The following is a 25,248-nucleotide window of genomic DNA, read 5'->3' as shown; positions in this document are numbered from 1 at the left end:
CGGGTCTTCGTGTGGCATGTGGGATCTTTAGTTGTGGCGTGTGGCGTGTGGACTCTTAGTTGCAGCATGCATGCGGGATCTAGTTCCCCAACCAGGGATTCAACCCAGCCCTCCTGCATTGGCAGTGTGGAGTCTTACCCACCGGACCACCAGGAAGTCCCCATTAGTGTTTTAATAAGCTCTCCCAGCAACTGTGACAGCAACCAGGGCTGAGAAGCACCACTCCTCCAGACCTAAAGCCTCAGTGGGGAACGAAGAATAAAAATTCCAATGACATTTCAGAGAAGGAATCCTATAAGCTTAAATCTGGGGAGAATTTTGTTTCTTTCAGTCTTACAAGTGAATCGGTAGATGGGTGCTCAGGAACCTAAACCTATCAATCAGATAATCCTAAATCGGGGAGGTCAAAATATTTTTTTCATTTAAAAGTGTTTTTGGTATTCAAGTACCTAATAAGTGATTCCTACATATCTGACTATAGTAGGTATGATGGGGAGAATTAACCAAGTATAATAGAGTGCCTACTCTCACAGTCTGTAATCTAATGGCAGAAACAAAATCAGTGGCAAACAGTATGGTATGAAATAAAGTGCTAAATCTAAGATAATCTTTATTGAGCACTTTTATTGCATGCCAGGCACCAAGTGCTTTATAGTATATTAAACAAATTTCATCCTCACAATAACCCACTGAGGAGGGTTCTGTTATTATTCCCATTTCTCACCTAAGGAAACAGAGGATCAGAGTGTTATGTAAACAAACATGCACAAGCCCATAAAGCTAGCAAGTAGCAGACATAAGGGTTGAAGCCAGGCTCCAAAGCTGATGCTGGTACCATTTTGCAATATCACCTACATCAGGTGGGGTAGATTCCCATATAAGCTCTGTAGGGTGCCAAGAGGAACCTGGGACTGGCCTCAAAGCATGCGTTCTGCTAATTGAAAGAGGAAAACTTCAGGATGCTTGTGGGTGAATGAAGAGCCCAGAGGGAAAGTGAGGCTGGGTCAGGTGACACAGGGCCTTGAATGTCTGGTACAACTTGAATTTGATTAGGGACTGACGTAGGAAAGTGCTAATTTATCGTGCCTTTAAGAAAGTGGGTGGGTTAGAATGGGCATCAACAGAAAATCTACAAAGAACAAATGCTGGAGAGGGTGTGGAGAAAAGGGAACCCTCTTGCACTGTTGGTGGGAATGTAAACTGATACAGCCACTATGGAGAACAGTATGGAGGTTCCTTAAAAAACTAAAAATAGAACTACTATATGATCCAGCAATCCCATTACTGGGCATATACCCAGAGAAAACCATAATTCAAAAAGACACATTGCACCCCAATGCTCATTGTAGCACTATTTACAATAGCCAGGTCATGGAAGCAACCTAAATGCCCATCGACAGACAAATGGATAAGAAGATGTGGTACATATATACAATGGAATATTACTCAGCCATAAAAAGGAACGAAATTGGGTCATTTGTTGAAACGTGGATGGATCTAGAGACTATCATACAGAGTGAAGCAAGTCAGAAAGAGAAAAACAAATATCGTATATTAATGCATATATGGGGGACCTAGAAAACTGGTACAGATGAACCGGTTTGCAGGGCAGAAGTTGAGACACAGATGTACAGAACAAACGTATGGACATCAAGGGGGGAAAGCCGCGGGGTGCTGGGGGTGGGATGAATTGGGTGATTGGGATTGACATGTATACACTGATGTGTATAAAGTTGATGACTAATAAGAACCTGCTGTATAAAAAAATAAATAAAATGAAAGCATTAAAGAAAAAAAAAAAAAGTCGGTGTCCTACCGGGTGTGCTAGTGAGGTGGGAGGTGAAGTTGGTCCTGAGAACCTCTTGAGGGCAAGGGCTGTGTCCTCTTCATCTTTGTTTCCTCATGGCCTACACAGGCCTAGCACATGATTGTTACTAAATATTTGCTGAATGACAGTTGTGAACTGCTTCTTTGAAGTCACTTGGAATTCTTAATCTTCACCTTCTACTGCAGCCCAGCATGACATTACAGGTCCTAGACTGAGGTAGGAGCAGCGACAGGAATGAGGAGGAATAGACAGTTGAGACAACGAAAAACAACTAACTGGCTAGGCAACACATCATTAAGTACCCAAGAAACTACAGACATACATGGCACTCACACACATGCTGAGGGATATAACTACGACCATACATATGCCCAGAAACCAGGCCAACACGGAGAGTCCATTTCACAGAAGAGCACTGTGTTTTCCAGAACCTACCCAGCCAGAGGACCTTCCTGCAAATAATTGTCACCTGTGAGTAGAATGTTACACTCTCCTCTTCTGCAGAGTGCCTTTCTAGTGAAGATGGGGGTGGGGTTGGGGGTGGATTCCTGAAACTGGCTAAGGACAACTATCTTAATTGTTCCCGAACTTCTATTTCAAGAACTTAAGTTTGGGAGCCAATTTAGAACGTGTTATCTTTCAGTAAGGAGCTCATAAACTCAAAAATCTCATTGCCTACGTCAGAGCTGAATCCCATCTAATCCATTTCAATGGGAGTTCAACCTCTTCCAGGGTGGCAGGGCCAGGGTACCAGATTCGTGGAACTAGGCTGATTAACTTATTTAAATCCTGGTGATTCCCCAAACCACTCCAAAATAAAGTTGTGGTTATGGGATCCTCATACTACAGTTGTTTCGACTCTGCTCCCCTCCAAAGCACCAAGGGATCAATCCCTGTTTCTCATCACCACTGCGTGGGTAAGGTCACGCTAGAGGGACGTCCAGAGGCCTCGAGACCATACACTTGCTCTGACAGGGCTCTGGAGCCCGAGAGCCACTGGGAAGTGTGTACCGCCAGCACAGTCTTTGCAGGATGCTTATGGCCAGGTTGAAAGCTGAAAGCTGATTTTTGATTAGCAATAAATCCTGGCTAAATTAAAGAGACCAAAGTAGTCTATAAAATGTTCCCATCTGGAGTGCCATAAATGAATTATATGTGTGCTGAGGTATTAATCTCTTTAGAGTTTGGGCGAGTCTGGCTGGTCACTTCTGGCGACAAGCAACCTCAACAGGTTAACCCAGTGTACCTCAGTTTATCCCAGAGTCACAGAGATTTTTTTTTTTTAATGTGTTATGAGGTAAAAAGGATAGGTCTATAGCAGTAACCTGTTTAAAGATAATCTTTATTTCTAAGAATTTTTGTATACAAATTAAAAGTTTAAGACCCTAATACATAACATAGCAGTGTTTTTTTTAAAAATCATTATCCCTTTGAGAATGTGATAATGCCAAAGCCCTTCTCCCCAGAATGCACCTCTACTCATTCATGCAATATTTTGCATACCACTTTAGAGGATTACAGAATCCAGATTGAGGGTCTGTTCTGGATTATTAGACAAACCCAAATTTACTAGTTTTAGAGGGGTTCATCTGCTTCTTTCCCCTACCCTTTCTCTAGTACAGCTTCAAAAGACCAGAGAATTGTCAAAGAAATCTCTGAAGAAAGTATTACACTGAACTCCCTTGAAATTTCCTGGGGAGCATGCAGAAACCACTGTCAACTCCAAGAGGCATTCCAGACAAACTCCTAGCTGCTCAGGGAGGTTATATTAATCATTGGCTCCAAGCACCACCCACCCTTGGAGTACCAACGCTGGCTGTGGGGAACCACTTACAGGTACAAAGCAGGTCTCTGCACACCTCCCTCTGGCTTTGGATGCATTTTTAGTTGGTGTTTATACTAGAAACCCCATGTAACCACCTTGCAGTCTCCGCTGGCCACTGCAAGCACATGACCTTGTTCGTGTGTATTAACCACTCACAGTTGCCACTAATCAAGGCAAAGATTGTACAAATGGGGGAATGGGGAAAAAGGGACATTTACATCAATTATTTTAGCAGCATCTTTATTGCAACAAAGAACCTGTAATAAAATGCAACAAAACTAATGTTTCACTTTACATGATTAAAAGCCATGTAGCTGAAAATGAGAAAACCCATAAACTTACTGGAGTGAGACATGCAGTTCTTTTTATATAAGTCAATGCTTAAAACAGCAGGCACTTTATGTTCTAAAATTAAAGACCTGAACTCCAACTGTGCTGAATACAACATAAATTTGTATTTGGGTTATGCAAAAACAAACATACTTTTTCTCTCTCTGAGGGACTTCTCAAATGATTACCTAGAACTGTCTCTTGACGAAATAAGAAAAGCAAGAGCCAGCACCTTGCACTAACATGTTTCCATATTTCAGGCTGCAAGATGGATTAGGTGAGGCTGGTTGGGGTTGGGAAGGCGGGAGTCAGGAAAGTTTCCTTATTCCTTTGTGTCTGCTGGGAATGGACACTCACCTTACATATCTTAGTTTAGATATGGCCATGTCTCATTGCTTACTTTAAACAGCTATAATTTGGGCTCCCAGGCTTAAGCAAGCACTCTATACCCCAATCCCCAAACTCCCCACTACACCAAGGAAGACACATTTAGTGTTAACAATTTTAATTAACTTCAGAATGTCATATACTAATTAGAAGTACTGCTTCATTAATAAGCATGCTTAGCATTTACTTTAGAATGGAAAAATTAACCATTTTACGTTATCTTTAAAATGTTTCATAGGAATATATTAATAAATACTTCTTTAAAAATTTGCCTTTTCTACATATCATTTAACTACCATGAGTTAGGATATCTGGATGGAGTCTAGCACCAACCAAACACTAACTGGCTGTGTGACCATGGGTATATTTTCTCCTCTCTCTATATGGAGATTTCCTTCTCTAAATAATGAGAACACCAGATTATACCAAAGATAAAACAGCTTGAAAATTTTACAATTCTGTAATAATGAGAGATCTCATAGGAGTCATTCCACCTAAAGAGAGAACACTGTCACAGAGAGGTGGGATACACCTTCTGTAAGAAGTAAAACAAGTAAAGTAAGCAACAATATCTATATCTCATTCTTCTGAAAAATAATGCATGCATTGTGACTTCATCCTCTTGTATGAGGCTTTGGAAACAAGCCAGGAATGGCATAGACAGAAAAACCTTCATTCCAAAATTAATCTCCAGACCAAGGGGATATATAGTTAATGATACCTTCTGCTTTTTTCAGAGTGAAAAAAGGGCCAACAGTCATCACAGATGAGCAGCTATCTTGACTATTGTTTTAGGTTCTTATCAATCAGTCCAGTGTAGAAATCACCTATTATTTTCTTAATCCAACTCATTCTCTGCAGAAGAGTTTCTTAAAGTAGCCCACAAATGACTTGCTTTAGAGTCACCTGGGAAGCTTGTTAGACATGTAGATTCCTGGTCTCCACTTAAATCAATAAAATCCAAATTTCTAAGAGTGAGGTTCAAGATTGCATTTCTTTTCATAAGCATCCCAGATGAATCTTAGATTTTGAGTCCCACTGCTCAACAACACAGAAGCAACCATAACTACTGATGGTTGTTCAAGTGCGCCCAATTATCAAACCTGCAAAACCCCCCTTTGATGTTTAAGCTAGTGCTTTTTGGTTCTCACTAAAAATGTTGCTATACTCTTGCCTTTTAGTTTGTTACCCAAACACAGGGTACAAATAGTTTTAGTGAGATTTCTACTGATTGCTTGAATTGACTATGATGTTTTCCACATTGATTTTAAAATCAAATTCAGTTGAGCTGTCTTTCTGTAAGTGCATTCAGTCAGGTATTTTTCCCCCTATGGAAGGAGAATGGCATTTGACTGACTGGGAATTATAACAGAAGCATTCCTTGTGATGGGAGGAAAGCAGAAGGCAAGATGCAAAAGGAAAACACCTGTGAATTCAAGAGTCCATGAGGTTCTTTAAGGTTTGTTTTGATAAAATATGAGATGCCATTTTGAAGAAACAGCCTTATTGGGTAAGAGGTTTCAAATGAGTAGCTGTATAAAAGCCACTGTATAGCATTTCTACTTTGCATATTATATAAGGTTAGATGGTCAGATGCCACTAGTCCCTAGACAAAAACCATCTTCAGTAATCAGATACATACTTAAGTCATGGGGGAAAATACTTTCTTGGGGAAGAAAAGTTACCCAAATCAATTTAATTTAACATTGAAAAAAATATAAACAAATATTGGCATGGGAAAATATCATAACAGGAAAATCAATACATATACAGACACAGGGAAAAGTGTGGTACCTATTATACAGTATAAATACAAAAACAGCAAAACCCAATCCCCCTCCACAGACAGCACCACCAGGTCACCCTGCCATCTCTGGACCTCCCCCACCTCCCATGCGGCCCTTAGTGATGAAGTCCACATCTCACGCACAGTCACCATCCTTACTAATGGAGGCTGTGCTCTCTAGGGCAGAAATCTACTCTCTCTGTAGTGGTGAGAAAGAAGAGAGTAATTTTTTTTTTGGAGTGTTGTTTAGAAGTACTTTCCAAACACTGAGGCTTGTCAAACTCATAGGTGCCTTCTCTGCCACTGGCTCCAATGTGACCCATCTAACACCCTAAGATTCTAAGATGGCAGATCCCAATCGGCACTACAAGCTCCCTTAATAGTCAACTGCTAGAGCTAAACCAGAAAAATGTCATGGTCATTCAAGAACTCACTTATAAGCTTTGAACATTGCAAAAGAGAGCCATGCCTTGCTGGGGATCAGTTTATGGTAAAGAGGTTGTCTGGAAACTCTTTAAGCTCACAATATCTAAATAATACTCAAATAATTTAAAAAGGTTAAAGAAAGTTTCAATTTGTAAGGTTTCCAAAATTAAGAAGAAAATTTAAAAAATTAGAATTAGAATTGTAAAAGTAACTCTAAGGAACTTTTCCTCCCCTGAATAATGTTAGTCTGTACCTGTGTCGGCAAGAGTGTGATTTCTTCATCTGGTTTCCTTAACTAATATTCTAGGAGTTTAAATTTCAATTCCTAAACTTTTTCATGAGTATTTTTTGTCAAATTATACTTCTGCTTAGATCTTAAGCAGCCCTTTGCCTTCTCCTCTCCCTGCCGTTCTCCACACTCTGGTCTCCCCCACCACACCAAAATTCCCCTCCACTGCCCTAAAACTCTGGAATATTTCAATGAGGAAATACCCAATGGAAACTGGCTCCACTAAATTTTCTGAAAAATACAAGTGAATGTGTACTTTTTTCTTTTCCTAAAGTGAAAGAAATTGCCTGCAAATATTTAAGCTCTAATCATTTGATTAAAATTTTCCTGTCTGTAATTATCAATATTATAAGGCTAATTAAATCCATGCTACATATACAGTTACTTGCCTTTATGTGAAAGGAAAAACCCACTCGGTCATATCATCAAAGAGAACTATTTATACTAGATACAGTTTAAATTGGTTAAAAACTGGTCAGAGTCTGAATGAAACAAAATTAAGTGTCTTTAGGAGGCTACTAAGTTATCCTTGAAAAATCATTAATGACCGGTTAAGCCATAGGTTTAATAGTGATTAGTTCATAACATGCTGGATACACCCCAAGCAATGTAGTATAAGCTATTCAATTACATTTAAGTGCTATCAAATCTGTAACTAGTCAGAGATTCTGGAATTGAACCAAACCAATCACTAATATCATATTTTAACAAACTCAGAAGTATACTGTAAAAATACACTAATTAAGTCCATGAGGTTTCATAATGCTATTAAAAATGAAAATAAGGTAGTATGGATACATGGTACTAATGTCTTATTTCTTTCAGTAATTCTCATGGTATTGCTGGGTCCCTTAGAAATATGTATCATTTAATTTTGTGTATGGTTAAGGTATTAGATTACTATCTACAAGCTGTAAACACCTGCATGGCACCAAATATACTTTCAGAAGTAGATGTTATGTGGCAGGTACCAAAATGTGATGATCAATTCTCTACTGATTAAACCTCCTCATCTGGTTAAACAGCCAGTGTATACCAGAGTTCTACACAGGTCAAAGTTATATCACTTTCAGAGCAGCAATACGTGATCCAAGGTTTTCTTGAAGGTAGTGCAAAAGATGCAGTTCATAATGTTCTCCAGATTCAGGAACTCTTATGCTGTGTCTCTCCTGAGGATAGATCTTAAAAACAACAACAACAAAATCAAAATACACAAAATAAGAATTTAGGAATACATCTCCTTCCAAAGCTTTCCAGAGATTTTCAACAGAATTAATAACATGGAGCAGAGCTTCTCCAAGATATTATACACATATATCCTATATAAAGGGCCTTCTCTTTTTATAATTCCCTATGTACCACTAAGCTTACAGAAGGATCAGTGGTTCTCCAAGTGTGGTTTGCAGACTTCTGGGGTCCTCAGAACTCTTTCCAGGGATACACAAGGTCATATTTACTTTCAGATCAAAACTAAGATATTATTTGCCTTTATTCACTGTGTTGGCATTTGCACTGATAATGAAAGGCAATGGTGGGTAAAAGTGCTGGTGCCTTAGCATGAATCAAGGCAGTGACATACACTTGTAAACAAGAAAAAATGCCAGTTTTCCTTAAGTAGTAGTAAAAATTAGAATTTTATTAAGTTGCAACCCTTAAGCAGAGGTCTTTTTATATTCTGTGGTGATAAGATGGGAAGAAGGCATAAAGCACTTCTGCTACACGATGTCTCAAGGAAAAGGACTTGTACAACTGAGTTTTGTTTTGTTTTTTCTTTTGGCCCCGCCGCACAGCATGCGGGATCTTAGTTCCCTGACCAGGTATCGAACCCATGCCCCCTGCAGTGGAAGAACGGAGTCTTAACCACTAGATAGCCAGGGAAGTCCTTACAACTGAGTTTTTAAATGGAACTCCATTTTTCACTTGAAAGAATGACAACTATGGTGATTCAGACTTGGCTATCTGGCAAACATTTTCTAAAAATGATGTGAGCCAGTCACTTCAAGGACAACATTGACAGTATTCGTTGCCAATGATAAATTTTGAGCTTTTAAATGAAAATTAGAATTTTGGAAAACTTGCATCTACCACTCCTAGCTCATGAGCTTCTCAATACTTGGAGAATTTTCTGTTGAGATCAGTGGTAATATCAATGTATATGATTTAAAAAATATTGTATGATTAAGTGGATCAACACTTAGAAGTGAAGCAATATTTTCCAGATGACCAATGCATGGGTAAAAGATCCATTTGAAGTACGAGATCCAACAGATTGTAATGTAGCAGAGTATGAAAAGTTTACAGATATGGTTTCAGATTCCACACTAAGACTAACCTTTAAGAAACTACCAGTTTTGGTGTAGCAACAAAGAAAAATATCCATGATTATCTGAAAAAGCTAAAATATTACTCCCATTTCTTAACTACATATTTTGTGAGGCCAAAATTTCTTCATTTACTTTAGCCAAAACAACATTTCACAACAGATTGTATGTGGAAGTAGATACGAGAATCTAGATGTATTTCTTATTAAGCCGGAGATTAAAGGGATTTAGAAAAATGTAAAACAGTGCTAACTTTCTTAGTAAATTGTTTTGTTTTGAAAAATTTTCTCCTCCATTAAAAATGTGATCTGTGTTAACATGTAATAGTTTATTATTGTTAATTTTAAATAAATAAATATTTAAAAATTTTCTTAGTCTTAATATCTTATATGAGAAATACTGATAGACATAACTCACATAAACAAAAGCTTTTTGGTATATAAAAGGGTCCTGAGACCAAAACGCTTGAAAACTGCTGCTATAGACAAATATCTCATAGTTTACCTACATAAATGTCAACTGAAACACAAAAAAGGGAAAAGTAATATTTTTCATTTCTTATGAGAACAATCTGTGTAAGGAGTAGAAACGAGGAAGAAAGGAGGAAAATTTTCTCTTAAAAGCTTTTTTTTGAGTAATGGAGCAATGGTGGTAAGTAACTTGTTGGTTTCTGCTCCAATGTCAATATAAAACAGAAGAAAATTAAAAGACCTTGTAATCAGGTCCTAAAAATCCTTTATAACAATGAAATCAACTAGCATTTCTTTACCCTTCCAAGAGGAAGAAGAAAAGCAAAGGAGGATAGTGAATGGACTCCTGTCATCTTGTCCATGATTACAAACTGAAAGCAGATACAGATACACAAGTCATGTAATCTGATAGGACAATTTTCATCCTGACTTCCACAGGATCTTAATTTTTATCTAACCAGAGGCACTACTAACTATGCCTATTATTTTAGTTCTCTTAAGCAGAGAGTGGCCACAGCTGAAACTTCAACCTTACTCCATACTTTATTATATTTCAAAGTAACCAATCACTAATCATGGCTATTTTAATCAGAAAATGTAAAAGAACTCACCTGTAAATCATATGGCTTTCCAGCCCTCACTAAAAAACTCAGTAATATACTGGTGTGTGCAAAATGGACATTCTCATCCAAGAACCCATGTAAGAGTAGTAAACGATTTGGTCTGGAAAAATGGAAATATCAGAGGATTAGGCAAAATAAGAGTATTTGGGAAAACCACTTAACTCCTTAAAACTAATCACAACTAACTATGTTAACTTCCTTACACTGTAATATTAGAATAAGGATTCAACATTTTGGGACTTTCCTGGTGGTGCAGTGGTTAGGAATCCGCCTGCCAATGCAGGGGACACGGGTTTGAGCCCTGGTCCAGGAAGATCCCACATGCCATGCAGCAACTAAGCCCGTGTGCCACAACTACTGAGCCTGCGCCCTAGAGCCCGCAAACCGCAACTACTGAGCCCACGTGCCACAACTACTGAAGCCCACACGCCTAGAGCCCGTGCTCCGCAACAAGAGAAGCCACCGCAATGAGAAGCCCGCACACCGCAACAAAGAGTAGCCCCCGCTCACCACAACTAGAGAAAGCCCGCGCGCATCAACGAAGACCCAAGGCAGTCAAAATAAATAAATAAATACATTTATTTAAAAAAAGGATTCAGCATTTCAATATTAAATTAGTAATATATTAACCAGATGCTACATGTAAAGAAAAAAAAATTTAATTAAATCGTGTTCTATTTCCTATTAAGATATTAGCACACATCAATAATTATAGCATGTCCCTAGAAAAAGAAAAATCATATATGTTACTTGCAAAATATACGTAAGCAGAAATGGAATTTTTTCCACCTTGAAACAGTTGTGTACTTAATTAAGCCTCTTTTATCACTTAAGCAACTGCTTCAAATATAACTTGTAAAAAAACCCAAATTATATGAACTGGCCTATAATTAAGCTTTGACAAACAGCTATGTCTTCTAGTACTCTATAAAATATTAGCTTTGGTTTTGTCATGCTTATAGTTTTCCTTATTATTAAAGACAATTTTTAAAGATACAATTTTAAATTTATAATTTTAATTTTAAAGCTTAAGCTTACTCAGAGGGGAATTTTTCTGCTTGCATGGCCACAGATCCTAAGTAATAGCCCTGTTCATTCTGGTCAGGGTGACCCATATAACGTTCCGTGTAGCCTGTATCATAGAAGATCCACAGAGTGACTGGGGCCCCAGCAATAGCAACCTGCATAAGATAACACTGACAGTCAAGTGTGGTCCAGAAAAGAATGGCTAGCACTGAGAGTCTGTAACTGCAAATTTACAGGCTAAAATTATCCTTAGGCTTTAGCCCCATGACTGGAGCATACATGGTCTCAGGCAACTCAGAAAATCAAAGGGGAGTGCGAAGGTCAAGAATTTGATACTTTGTGAGTCAGTTAGCTTCATGTTCCACACACCAAATCCTTAACCTGGGCTAGATGAAATATAAACATGGGCCTCTGTTAAAAGGGGAGGCTGAACTAGAACATATGAATGCCTCAGTGTAAATTCATTCCTGCTCCTGGGGAAAAAAATATGGGACAAGTGTCAGCTTTATATAGGAAAAAGCAGTCTTTTTTTTTTTTTAGCTTCTGTTGGCAGTACAGAATTTAAAACAATGAATGAAATATATTTAAACACTAAATACTTGCCTCATTTTAAGTCTCCCACACAGTTTTATATTTAAATATTGATTTAAATACTGTAATTACTTTCTTGACAGCTGCAAGCCTGGGAAAATTATGGCAGTATTCAGAGTTCATTTTGTGGTTATTATAAATAAAGATTATCTGAATATACATGTAAGAACAAAAACCCTATAGTTTTTATTCTTAAAAAATAAAAAATTTTCACTGTAAAATAAAATGTTATTGAAATATTAAAAAGAAAAATGCCACTCATAATTCCCATTCCCTTAACAACTGTTAGCATCATTTTATATTTTTTTGTAACATATTTTTCTAAGAAGTTGTTTATAGAACTGGAATCATTGTTTACATATTTCATAGTTTATTCATTCAGTACAGATTTACTTAGGACCGACTATGTGCCAAGCATTGTGCTTGGCAGCTGAGGATACAGCATAGGGCAGACAGATCCCTGCCCTCAGAGGTTATAGTCCAACAATTACACAAATAAGAACAACCCAATATGAATGTGTGTTTTACTAATCATGACTATCTCCCATAATCTTTGGCATATGTCTATAAATAGCCAGTAACTGATCAAGTTGACAATTATTTTATATAGATAAATGTAGATAAAGATACATAAACATAACTCACGAGTTGACAAGATATATCTATTATTTCACACGGCTATTAAACACACAAACCCTAACATTTCACAGTACTGTCAACTTTGTAAACCTTCAGAAAATTTGCATTTCCTCATATCTCAATTTATAGAAAATTCTACGCTTATTGCAAAAAGAAGTACCATAGGAAATCACATACCCTGAATATATCTGACCTCTGCATTAATGCCATCAGGGAGAGGTATCCTCCATAGGACCAGCCATGGATGCCCACACGATCTAAGTCAATGAAATCATATTGAGAGGCTAGATATTGGAGTCCTTCCACCTGATCGTCAATTTCTATTTGACCCTGTAAAAAATGGAGAGCATTTCACTGATTCTGATAAATAAAGATCTTATTATAAGAGTGCTTTTAAAGCTGATAGATGTTCTTACTAAAAATACCTGTAGTTTTTTTAGATAAGAACTCATTATCAATGGAAATTCTGTTGCTTGAAAAAAAATTTTTTAACTCTAGAGATAGGAGCCTATAGCTTCTATTGCTAGCCTGTCCTAGGGTTTAGTTACCCCTTAGTCATAAAGTTCTTTCCTACCGTGACCCAAAATGTCCCTTGCCGTATGGGTATTTCCCATTTCCATTTGTTCTGTTGTCTGCTAAGAGGTCAGCATCTTCCTTGTAACAAGCCTTCCTATACCCAAAGATAAAAAATTAGCCCCCTTAAGTGGTTGACTAATATTACCTCTCCTTTTTAAAACTTAATGTAATAAAGCAGAAGGAATCACTCTTGACGCATTATCCTATTTCCCTATCACCTACCTCTAGGAACTGAACATACAATTTCTTTAAAGTCCTGTATAGTCCTAATTCCTATCGCCACCACCCTGTCTGTATTACTAGGCCTGCCAGTGCACACAATCTCACTTCACTGAGCCAAAAACAAAAATAAAAACAAAAACTTACATGAGAATACAACATAAGGTCAAAGAACTGGCTGTGGGAGAAAATCCCCATGTCTTACTCAGCATGTCCAATACACTGGCAAACACAGTAACTGCCTTACTGTGCAAAAGGAACATCGGATTCTCATCATTTCCCAAAGCAGCAGAAAGGACATGGGGCATCTCTAAAAGGTAGCATTTAAAGCTTCCTGTAGAGAGAAAGAGGCTTGTCACAAGGAAGGCACTAACCAGTTGGTTTCTCTCTTCACAGAGGACAGAACAAATCTCAATTATTCCTAATAGTGTACAGGATGCTGAAAACTAAATGGACTGGCTTCTGGCTAAACTGGACATAAAAAATAGAAAGAGAGGGGGTTTCTATATAAAAGTGGTTCTATCTCAGCTCCCCAAATTTACATATAGGTAGACATGAATAGCCTAGTGAATATCAAGTTGTACCTTTCCTCCCACCCCCAAACCATAACACATGCTCACATGCACACACGTGCACACACACTCACAGTGCCTTCCCCCAACTCCTTCTCTGGGATTTCACACTAAACAATGCACCAAAAATTGTAAATGTCTTTAAAAGAAAAATGTTTGTATGTTCACACACCATTTTATATTTAAAGGCGCCTTCAAATTTAAGCCCTCGGTGACAGGATCCCCTGTTGTCTATCACTACAACCACGTAACCCAGAGAGGCTAGGGTATTCAATCGGAAATACTTGATTCCTTTAAACCGATTATTCACCAACTGCACCTGAGGAAGAAATACAACTTCAGTGAAATTTATTATATGGCAGCATACAAAAGCATAAGAGAGGCAGGATGCTGCAAAAAATAGAAAGCTTAAATTTTTAACATTATTTTGCCTATAAAATGAAATTATTTTCTTGTGGCAAGAACACAACATGAAATGGACCCTCTTAAAATTTTAAGTGTACAATACAGTATTGTTAATCATAGGACAATGTTGGACAGCAGATCTCTAGAATTTATTCATCTTGCATAATTAAGAATTTTTTTTTTTTTAATTAAGAATTTTTTATGCCCATTGATTAGCAATTCCCCTCCTCCCCCTCTCCCTGATTTATTTATTTATTTATTTATTTATTTTGCGGTACGCGGGCCTCTCACTGTTGTGGCCTCTCCCGTTGCGGAGCACAGGCTCCAGACGTGCAGGCTCAGCGGCCATGGCTCACGGGCCCAGCCTCTCCGCGGCATGTGGGATCTTCCCGGAACGGGGCATGGACCCGTGTCCCCTGCATCAGCAGGCGGACTCTCAACCACTGCGCCACCAGGGAAGCCCTCCCTGATTTATTTTTATTTTTAAAATTAACTTATTTTATTTTTGGCTGTGTTGGGTCTTCGTTGCTGCGCCTGGGCTTTCTCTAGTTGCGGCGAGCGGGGGCTACTCTTAGTTGTGGTGTGCGGGCTTCTCACTGCAGGGGCTTCTCTTGTTGCAGAGCACGGGCTCTAGGCGTGTGGGCTTCACTAGTTGTGGCACGCGGGCTCAGTAGTTGTGGCTCGTGGGCTCTAACGCGCAGGCTCAGTAGTTGTGGCACATGGGCTTAGGTGCTCCGCAGCACGTGGGATCTTCCCGGACCAGGACTTGAACCCATGTCCCCTGCATTGGCAGGCGGATTCTTAACCACTGCACCACCAGGGAAGTCCCCTTATTTACTTTTAAATTAAATCTTTTCATGTTCATGTTACTTCTTTTCTTTCTTAACTTCACACTCAAAGTTCCGAGGAATTACTGAGTAACTACAGACTTTAAAATTATAATCTACTATTAACTACATACAAGATAAGTGATTTAACCTACCCCACAGAAAAAATTACTAAAATGATTACTTCTACCCTGAGGAAGAATTGTATCATTCAAATGACAGAATAAGATCATTTTTTCTCCCTACCTGTCTCTTCTGGGATTGTCTCTGACCAGTAGAGGGAAAACTGAAGTATTTTAATGAATTACTATGACCAGTCAGCTTCTTTTTTCCTGCTACACATATCAGTGCAAAAGGTAGAATAATTCTTAAATATCTTTATTGCCCTAGAAACTATACTTCAAAATGACTGAGAAATTAAATGTAGTTTGGGCTTCACCAGAAATATACTCTCTGGTGAAAAGAAGACTTTAATTAATGGGCAGAAAGTTACAGAAGTTCAAGGTTTGGTGGATACTAAGGTAGATAATAAACAAACAAAAAAAGGTTCTGGCAAAATTGAGGAAGTGTTCTCTGGCTGAAACCAATGGGAAAACCAAGCCAGCCAGGAGTTAAAATAAACATCGATGCTGTCTTCACTCAATAAATACCTACTGAGCATTGAGTGGGCTAGACTGGCAGTGGCGGTATAAAGAACCTTCTCCTTGGGGCTTCCCTGGTGGCGCAGTGGTTGAGAGTCTGCCTGCTGATGCAGGGGACACGGGTTCATGCCCCGGTCGGGGAAGATCCCACATGCCACAGAGCGGCTGGGCCCGTGAGCCATGGCCGCTGAGCCTGCGCGTCCAGAGCCTGTTGCTCTGCAATGGGAGAGGCCACAACAGTGAGGGGCCCACATACCGGGGAAAAAAAAAAAAAAAAAGAACCTTCTCCTTTTGAACTTTCAGATGTTTAGTGCCACTGCAACAACTGTCAAACTGGTCTTTCTGTTTCTATACTTGTCCTCCGTATAGTCTGTTCTCACAGCAACAGGACGATGTTTAAAAATGTAAATCAGGTATGACTTTATAGCTTTGGTCCTCCTAATGGCAGGGGGTTTAGATCAGAGTAAGATCTAAACTCCTTACCACTGCCTTTGAGACACTACATTATCTAGCTCTTGGCTATTTTTGTGACCTCATCTCATACCATTTCCCCCCTTGAGCACTGTACTCTAACCTTACCACTAACTATATCAAGTTGGTTCTAACCCCAGGACACATTAACATTTACTGTTCCCTCTGTCTACAATGCTCTGCCCTCAGATCTTTAACATGGCTCATCCCTTCTCATCCTCTGCAACCTCAGAGAGCTTCCCTGACCTTCCAGTCAGAACCCTCATTTTAGTCACTTTGCCATCCTCTTTCCCAACAATTATTCATAACACTTCCATTATATGAAGTTATATAATTTATATGTCTGCTTGTTTATTATTTTCCTCATTAATCTCCATGAGGGTGGGACATTAGTCTGACTTGTTCACTGTGGTATCCTCACTGCCTAGAATAGTGCCTGGTACATAACAGGAACTCAATAACTATTTGCTGAATGAATGAAAAACAGAGACAAGAGAGTGATGTTTTCCCTGTCTACCTTGGGAGGAGGGGTTTGGTGGGCAAAAGTGCTTGTTTTTAAAGGGAGGGAGCTGAAAAAAAAAGAAGTATTAGGCAAGGAACACATATATGAACATATAAGAAAAATAACTCACTTCTTTGCCTGCTGTCAAGCACAGAAGATGGCCTCAATTGCCTGATACAACATTCTCCCCCAGAGCCAGTGTTTCTGCCTTTGCAGCCTCCAGGCCTGCTTCTTCTTAGAAGGAGGTACTTAAACATAATGCCCTTTAGCACTAAGAATTCAGAAGTTTTCTTCAGTATCAATTCTTCAAAACCTGTGTTCTGCTATTTTAACTTGCTCTCTTGTGCATTTATGTTTGCAGAACAGTGTCTGGCATATAGGAAGTATCATAAATATTTGCTAAATAAACATTTTTAAACACACTACTGTTATCAATGAAAAGTTTAAAGAACTAAGCCTTGATGACTTTAATGGGAAATATTTGTTGCTTTCCTTGGTTTCACTTTTGTCCGACTACAGATGTTGCTGCATTTAGCGATGAAGTAATTCACCCCATGTTATGAATTGTGGCATTGTTGTTATTCAAAAGATTCCCACTTTGGAGGATTCCCTGGTGGCGCAGTGGTTGGGAGTCCGCCTGCCGATGCAGAGGACACGAGTTTGTGCCCTGGTCCAGGAGGATCCCGCATGCCGCGGAGCGGCTGGGCCCGTGGCCATGGCCGCTGGGCCTGCGCGTCCGGAGTCTGTGCTCTGCGACGGGAGAGGCCACAATGGTGAGAGGCCTGCGTACCGCAAAAAAAAAAAAAAAAAAAAGATTCCCACTTTGACCTGAATATACACCAAGAAAAAAGAGGTTTGGACCACTTATGTGATTTAATCAAATTTTGCAAGGTTATTGTGTGCTATTAGAAAGATCTGATCTTACATTAAGGAGCCTCTTCATAACTAATCCACATGGTCATCAAACACAAGGATGAATGACCTCCCAGTGGGTTGAAGTGCCAAATGCATTCTATCATGCAAAGTCTTATGGGGAAATCTCCCTGCAAACTGAATAGCAGATTCTCCTGTGGCCTCACCAAATTTGAATGCTTCCAAAGAACACTTTGAGAAAGAAACTGTTCTATAAGTGCAAAAAAATGTAGTTGTATTCATAAAGTACTCCAAACAATTAAAGAATTTTGTTTTTACTGCATGGCGAGGACTTTATTATGGTAAAACATGCATTTTAACCATTTTAAGTGTATATAATTCAGTGGTATTAAGTACACTCACACTGCTGTGCAACCATCATCACTATCCATTTCCAGAACTTTTTCATCATCCCTAACAGAAACTTCAAACCTATTAAACAATAATTCCCTATCCCTCCCCAGTCCCTGACAACCTCTATTCTACTTTCTGTCTCTATGAATTTACTTCTTCTAGGTACCTCATACAAGTGGAAAAATATAATATTTATCCTTCTGTGCCTGGCTTATTTTACTTAGCATAGTGAGCTCAATGTTCACCCATGCTGTAGTATGAGTCAGAATTTCCTTTTTTTTTTTAAAAGGCTGCATAATATTCCTCTACATACTACATTTTGTTTACCCATTCATCTATCAACGGACACTGGGGTTGCTTCCACCTTTTGGCTATTGTGAATAATGTTGCAATCAACACTGGTGTACAAGTATCTGTTTGAGTTTTTGCTTTGAATTCTTTTGGGTATACATCCTGAAATGGAATTGCTGGATCAGATTATAATTCTATGTTTAACTTTTTGAAGTACTGCCATATTGTTTTCCATAGCAGCTGCATCATTTTACATTCCCATCAGCAACATATTAGAGTTCCAATTTTTCTACACCCTCACCAACATTTATTATTTTCCTTTTTTTTTTGATAATAGCTATCCTAAGGGGTGTGAGGTGGTATCTCATTGTGGTTTTGATTTGCATTTCCCTAATGCTTAGTGATACTACCTTTTCATATGGCTTAGACTTTTTAAACTTAATTACTAATATAAGGAGTCCTTTAGTATTAAAAATATAAATAACCAGCTAGTTTTTATAGTGTGTTTTCCACATATCTTATATATCATTTCTTCATTGGGAAGGAGAAACACCCTTCTTACTTAGTCATAATATCAAAATAATATAACAAAACACGTAAAGTTTCTGAGCGTGTCCTGTAATTTCTCTCCTGAATTTCTTTGTATTACACCTTTTATTTATTTTTATTTATTTTGCAGTACGCGGGCCTCTCACTGTTGTGGCCTCTCCCGTTGCGGAGCACAGGCTCTGGATGCACAGGCTCAGCAGCCATGGCTCACGGGCCTAGCCGCTCCGCGGCATGTGGGATCCTCCCGGATGGGGGCTCAAACCCGTGTCCCCTGCATCGGCAGGCGGACCCTCAACCACTGTGCCACCAGGGAAGCCCTGTATTACACCTTTTTTAAAATTTACAAAGATTTAGTTCAAAGTTTTTAAGAGAAGTCTAATTTAATTCTTTCATAATTTATGTGTAGATGACAATTATACAAATGTGAATCATGTTTTGTTTGTAAAACACACTAAACAATGGCAAAGTGGTTTAACTTGATATATGACAGTTATTGCTGAGATGTTATGGCTTATGTAGTTACTTTTATTTTTTGGATAACTTTACATCTAGATACATTTCCAGATCTGAATAACTGGGTATAATTCTAAAGGATATTTACTGAGTCCAAGAGAGTTCTATTAGAAAAACATTGTAATTATATTCTAATTTCTACAGGGTCTCAATGTAAGATATATAACCAAGATGAAACATTAAAAAAATTACCAATTTACCAATTCACCTATCCAAAATACTTTACTCTGACAGTAAAATTTGCTTAATATTCACATGCTAATACTTAAGGTGGAAACAAGAAAATCAAGGTGTAAACTTCTTACAGTGCTGAACAGTAGTATAGCAGTTGCCTTAACTAGCTGATAAAAGTATTATAGCTTTCTTGAGAGATGTGGCCTTAGAATGAAGAGATGGAATTCATTAGGCTACCAAGGCTTTCAGAAATATCTGTTAAGACTCTTTATTTACCAAGACATTTAATTATTTAAAATCATTTCCAAAACAAGTTCTCTACCTACAAAACAACATATTTACCTACTGACATACTACATTCTCCATGACAGTTATAGTCCGCACTGTAAATTAAGAAACTGACATTGAGGGAATTCCCTTGGCGGTCCAGTGGTTAAGACTCTGTGCTTTCACTGGCGAGGGCCTGGGTTTGATCCCTAGTCGGGGAACTAAGATCCCACAAACCGCATGGTGTGGCCAAAAGAAAAAAGAAGAAATTGACACTGATTTTCGAGTTAGCTATCTAACAAAACCCAGCTTCCTGAACTCCTAAATTGGATAATTAGAGCATAAGCCAGAGTCAATAATAGCAGAGGCTCAGCAATGTTCAAATCTTAACTTAAACAATTGACCAGACATTTAAAAAACAAATCACCTAAAAAAAAGAAAAAGAAAATGAAAACACACACACACACACACACACACACATATATGTATGTAAATATGCCCACCTGAGGACCACCATATATAAACAGCACAGTTGGGTATTTCTTTCCAGGTTGTAGATCATGAGGTTTGTATAGCATCCCATACAATGTAAATCCAGTAGTGCTTTCAAAAGAAAAAATTTCTGGAGGGGTATAGTCAGGAAGAGGACCTGAGAGGAGGTAACACAGTCTGTAAAAGGAGTTCTTATGGGAGCTCAGCAATCTGAGAGCAAGGAAAAGATACCATAAACCCACCACCCTATACACAAATAACTAACCATCCCCCCTTCAGATGATAAGCAAGAAATCAAGCACAAAGTTATCTTTAAAAAAGGAAATCTAATGAACATATCAAATTATCCACTTGAGAAGCAGACACAAAGTATTATGAATAATCCTTGGAGCCCAGGAGGTATTTACATGCAGAACACAAATACTTTGTGCTCGGTTTGTGTTACTTATTGATGGTTAAGCCATATACCTGATGGGAAACTGAAACCACAAATTAACTTAATCAATTGGTTTTCCAAAGTGATACAGACCTATACTAAATCTGTGTATACTGGATGATGTTACAGTTTAAGCAGAGATCATCACCATATTACAAATCCTGATTGTGGACATCAGAACATACTTATACCTTGTGGATTTGCACTAATTTCTTAATCCCTTAGGAGGTATTTATGAGTGAAAATACCTAACAGGAAAAAAGGATTTGGGGACAAAATGAATTAACAGATATAAAAAATTACTCCATTCTTCATGTTTAAGAAATCAAGCATTTTAAAAATAGGTAATTCACAGTGCTCTTCACTTCCATACAGAATGAGTGTTCTATCTTTTATTAAGATGGCCACTACAAGTGCTGCAGAAGTTTAAGAAAGTGACCAGCTGGGCATTCCTTAAAGCTGCAGCTTCCCTTCCCAAGAGTCTTACTAGTTCAGTATATATTATCTTCAAATTCAGTTGTTTATCTGGGAACTCATCCAAACATGTGAATAAATCACTTCCTAGCTGGTATCTTGACTATTTTAATCTTATTTTCAAAAAGGCCTTCCAGACTTGCTCCTGCCTGGAGTAGGAGGTAACCAGTCTTATTTGATAACTGATAGACTAGGAGGGGTGGGATCAATCAGGAACCCAGCAGCTCAGGGACAGGTGGTGATAAGAGACGGGAAGACTCTGTTCAGGAAATGTGGACATATGACACAGGTTTAGTGCCCTACTGTACTAATCCTACTTAAGATAAGGCTCAGGGAAATGAGTACCTGCTGAATCCAAAATGGTGGCCCAAAATTCCTTTGTTTTGCAGGTTGGGTCATCTTCAGGACTTGAGAGCTTGTATAGGGACACACAGTGTGGATTCTTCTGGTTACTATACTTACTTATAAAGAAGTCACAATGCTAGAGAAAGGAAAAACAATTACTTTTCCCCAGGGAAAAGTAAAAAAGGTTATCTGTTGCTACATGTGCACTGATGCTACAGCTGGAGTATGGTAAGAGTCTGACCATTTATACACATATACAATTCTAAAGTTAAGTATAAGGTTTTTGCAGGCCAACTTCACCAATTTTCACATTACTGAAAAGGAGGGTTTTTTTTTTTTTTTTTTTTTTTTTGCGGTATGTGGGCCTCTCACTGTTGTGGCCTCTCCCGTTGCGGAGCACAGGCTCCGGATGTGCAGGCTCTGGACGCGCAGGCTCAGGGGCCATGACTCATGGGCTCAGCCGCTCTGCGGCATGTGGGATCTTCCCGGACTGGGGCACGAACCCGTGTCCCCTGCATCGGCAGGCGGACTCTCAACCACTGCGCCACCAGGGAAGCCCGAATAGAGGGTTTTTTATATGACAGGAAACCCTTTTCAAACAGGGACTTAATACCCGGCTGATGCAGCAAGAGTGGGAATAGCCACGGTCGGTCAGCCTTGTCACCTCTCCAGGATTTACATAACTGACCACGTACAGGTGATGTTCTAAAGGAGAGTCTTTGGTGCCTTCAAAATATACCAGCTTTCTGACTTCATCAACCTGGATCTGTCAAAATAACAACAAAAAAATCAGTGCTAGTATGACCTTGGCAAGACCAGTAAGTTAACAAACAATATCCAATTTTATTCAAATCATTTGAGCCACCCTTTGCCTTGTGCCTCTTTTAAAAATCTGTCTCCAATGTTAATAAGCTTGAGTTGGTTTTGCTCATGTCTTATAGCTAAGAATAGATCCTGTCCAGAAGGTAAAAAGATGCCCAAGTTGCATGCTACTGGTAGTTTCCTATATGGTTAGAATGTGTACTTTTCTTAAAATAAAAAAATTATTTCATTAAAATGACAATCCTTTACAGAGAAAAAAATACCTATATTACAGCTCAGGTCAACCATTCATGCACACTTAAAAGAGTTTAATTTTAGCATCCTATTTCTCAGTGCAGTATTATCTTAGGCAGTGCTTCTTTAGTTTTTTGTACAAATTTGTAAAAATTTCTTATCTATTGGGTTGGGGAATAACTGAACTCAATCAATCAGTTTCAATACTGGTATAGTTTATAAATAAGTATGAAGGATCTTTTAAGCCTTCATTCAGAACTCAAAATAACTGCAAGTATACTCATAGCTGAATTCACTTAATATTCTTCCTAAATTACAGTAAGATTCTAAATAAATGGCTTTTATTGTTCCTTTTCAAAATCTTCTAGCAGCCTACTCAAATGATGTTTAATAAAATTCAAACTGTGTGGGCTTCCATGGTGGCGCAGTGGTTAAGAATCACCTGTCAGGACAGGAATAGAGACTCAGATGTAGAGAATAGACTTGAGGACACAGGGAGTCCCCCAGGGTAAGCTGGGATGAAGTGAGAGAGTGGCACTGACATATATACACTACCAAATGCAAAATAGATAGCTAGTGGGAAGCAGCCACATAGCACAGAGAGATCAGCTCGGTGCTTTGTGACCACCTAGAGGGGTGGGATAGGGAGGGTGGGAGGGAGACGCAAGAGGGAAGACATATGGGGATATAGGTATGTGTATAGCTGATTCACTTTGTTATAAAGCAGAAACTAACACACCATTGTAAAGCAATTATACTCCGATAAAGATGTTAAAAAAAATAAACAGTAAAAAAAAAAAAAAGAATCTGCTTGCTAATGCAGGGGACACGGGTTCGATCCCTGGTCCAGGAATATCCCATATGCCGTGTAGCAACTAAGCCTGTGCGCCACAACTACTGAGCCTGCGTTCTAGAGCCCACGAGCCACAACTACTGAGCCCGCGCGCCTAGAGCCCGTGCTCCGCAACAAGAGAAGGCACTGCAGTGAGAAGCCTGTGCACCCCAACAAACAGTAGCCCCCGCTCACCACAACTAGAGAAAGCCCGCGTGCAGCAACGAAAACCCAACACAGCCAAAAATAAATAAATAAAATAAATAATTTAAAAAAATTCAAACTGTTTTATACAGCAAAGAAAACACAAGTACATTTCTAAAAGCAAGTATTTTTAAATGCCACATTTTCTCCAAGAAGCTTCCTCTTAGTCATTATAAACATTTTCTTAGCATGGATAGAGAAATAAACACAGTTGACATTAAGTAGACCTATATGACATAGACAGAAAGAATACAAGGAAGTTGCAGAACAAACATTCATGAAGCTTCACAGGTATGTGTTAATCTGTGCAAAACGTCAGGACTGGTTCTGCTCTTGACCTAGCAGTTGGAAGTCAGGCCTCTCAAAACTGCATAAATAACTGGTTAATTCCTCATTCCCCTTTTCTTTGTTTCATGTAGCAACTTTACATGAAACACCTGAGGGTTTCAGCGTCACATGAATATCAGAATCACCTGAGGGGCTTGTGAAACAAATTGCTGGGTCCCACCCCCAGACTTTTTGATTCAGGAGGTCTGGGGGGCGAGGGGAGCCAAGAATTTGTAGTTCTAAAAAGTTCCCAGGTGATGCTGATCCTCTGTGGTCCAGTAAACACACTTTGAGAACGCTAAGGGGCACATGGGTTTAAAAGCCTCAAAGATTTACTCAATTACGGTCATTAGAAATCTTTGGGTGTGAACAGGTCACTGGCAAAAGTAAAGAAGGGAAAGGTAACTTAAAAAAAGTAAAGCAAGAATAGACAGAAAATAGAAGAGTAAGAAAGAGAGACACATCACATAAATAAGCATGACATAAAGAAGAAAATTGATGTACATTATGGCAAGTAGTAGAAAGACACTTAGGTTGCCCAAATAAGGTTCAGATCTGCATAAATACAATTTTGGGGATTCCCTCAGTATTGTCCAACCATTACACAGCATGAAGTTTACATTAGTGTAAATTTTTATTATCAGAACTTAGAATTACACTGTAAGATTTTTCTCAGGTGACAATAACATCCAACGTCCCCAAAGACAAAAAAATATATTGAATATATAACCAAAAGGTCATGTGACACTCTCAGTGGAAACAAGACTTTAAAGGTCGCCTATTATATTCTAAAGTTTTTACCAACAAAAACAAACCTGGGACCTGGATCTTCATTCTTTCTCCTTAATCACCTTGGGGACTACGAGTGACTTCTATAGTAGCCAGTATATATAATCCTTCAGTAAATCTCCGAATCAATTTGAGGAAATCACAGGCCTTCACTAAATCCTGGTAGCATACATCAACTTAACTGTACGTATCACACATAAAGGATGGCTTTCTTAGAGATCTCATGAAACTGACCACCTAACTGAAAGTTGAAACAAACACAAGGTACTATAAAAGGCAAAAGAAATAAAATTAGAATTCACTGAATTACTACAGAAAGCCATATGCCAAGAGTGAAACAGAGGGTGGATTTCCCTCCTCTTCCTTATCAATCTACGCTCTGTATAAATGTTCATCAAATTCTGCAGGTGGTAGATGAAACTTCAAATTTGTGAGATAAGATAAACAGGTGAATGAAACAGCATCACTACTTCAGAAGT

At 38.7% G+C, this 25,248-nt stretch overlaps 1 protein-coding gene across 6 annotated transcripts in view; it reads right to left on the bottom strand.

The window, feature by feature from the left end:
* Positions 1 to 3,872: 3,872 nt before the first annotated feature.
* The window catches only part of DPP8 (dipeptidyl peptidase 8), a 57,458-nt gene continuing 36,082 nt past the window's right edge, over positions 3,873 to 25,248 (bottom strand). For 2 of the 6 annotated variants that reach the window (XM_032622281.1, XM_032622280.1), the window contains exons 14-21: positions 22,175 to 22,327; positions 21,562 to 21,697; positions 20,318 to 20,463; positions 14,081 to 14,227; positions 12,719 to 12,871; positions 11,324 to 11,466; positions 10,274 to 10,385; positions 3,873 to 8,052 (exon numbers count right to left, since the gene is read on the bottom strand). In XM_032622281.1, the coding sequence (XP_032478172.1) occupies positions 7,930 to 8,052; positions 10,274 to 10,385; positions 11,324 to 11,466; positions 12,719 to 12,871; positions 14,081 to 14,227; positions 20,318 to 20,463; positions 21,562 to 21,697; positions 22,175 to 22,327 (1,113 nt within the window). In that variant the 3' untranslated portion in view covers positions 3,873 to 7,929. Of the gene's footprint in view, positions 8,053 to 10,273; positions 10,386 to 11,323; positions 11,467 to 12,718; positions 12,872 to 13,483; positions 13,671 to 14,080; positions 14,228 to 20,317; positions 20,464 to 21,561; positions 21,698 to 22,174; positions 22,328 to 25,248 lie in introns of all 6 variants that reach the window. The other 4 variants (XR_004348401.1, XR_004348400.1, XM_032622282.1 and 1 more) reach the window with 4 other exon arrangements.

Source organism: Phocoena sinus, chromosome 2 (assembly GCF_008692025.1).
Source record: "Phocoena sinus isolate mPhoSin1 chromosome 2, mPhoSin1.pri, whole genome shotgun sequence".
NCBI lineage: Eukaryota > Metazoa > Chordata > Mammalia > Artiodactyla > Phocoenidae > Phocoena > Phocoena sinus.
Note: the sequence above shows the minus strand (reverse complement) of the source record. Positions and strands in the feature narration are given on the sequence as shown.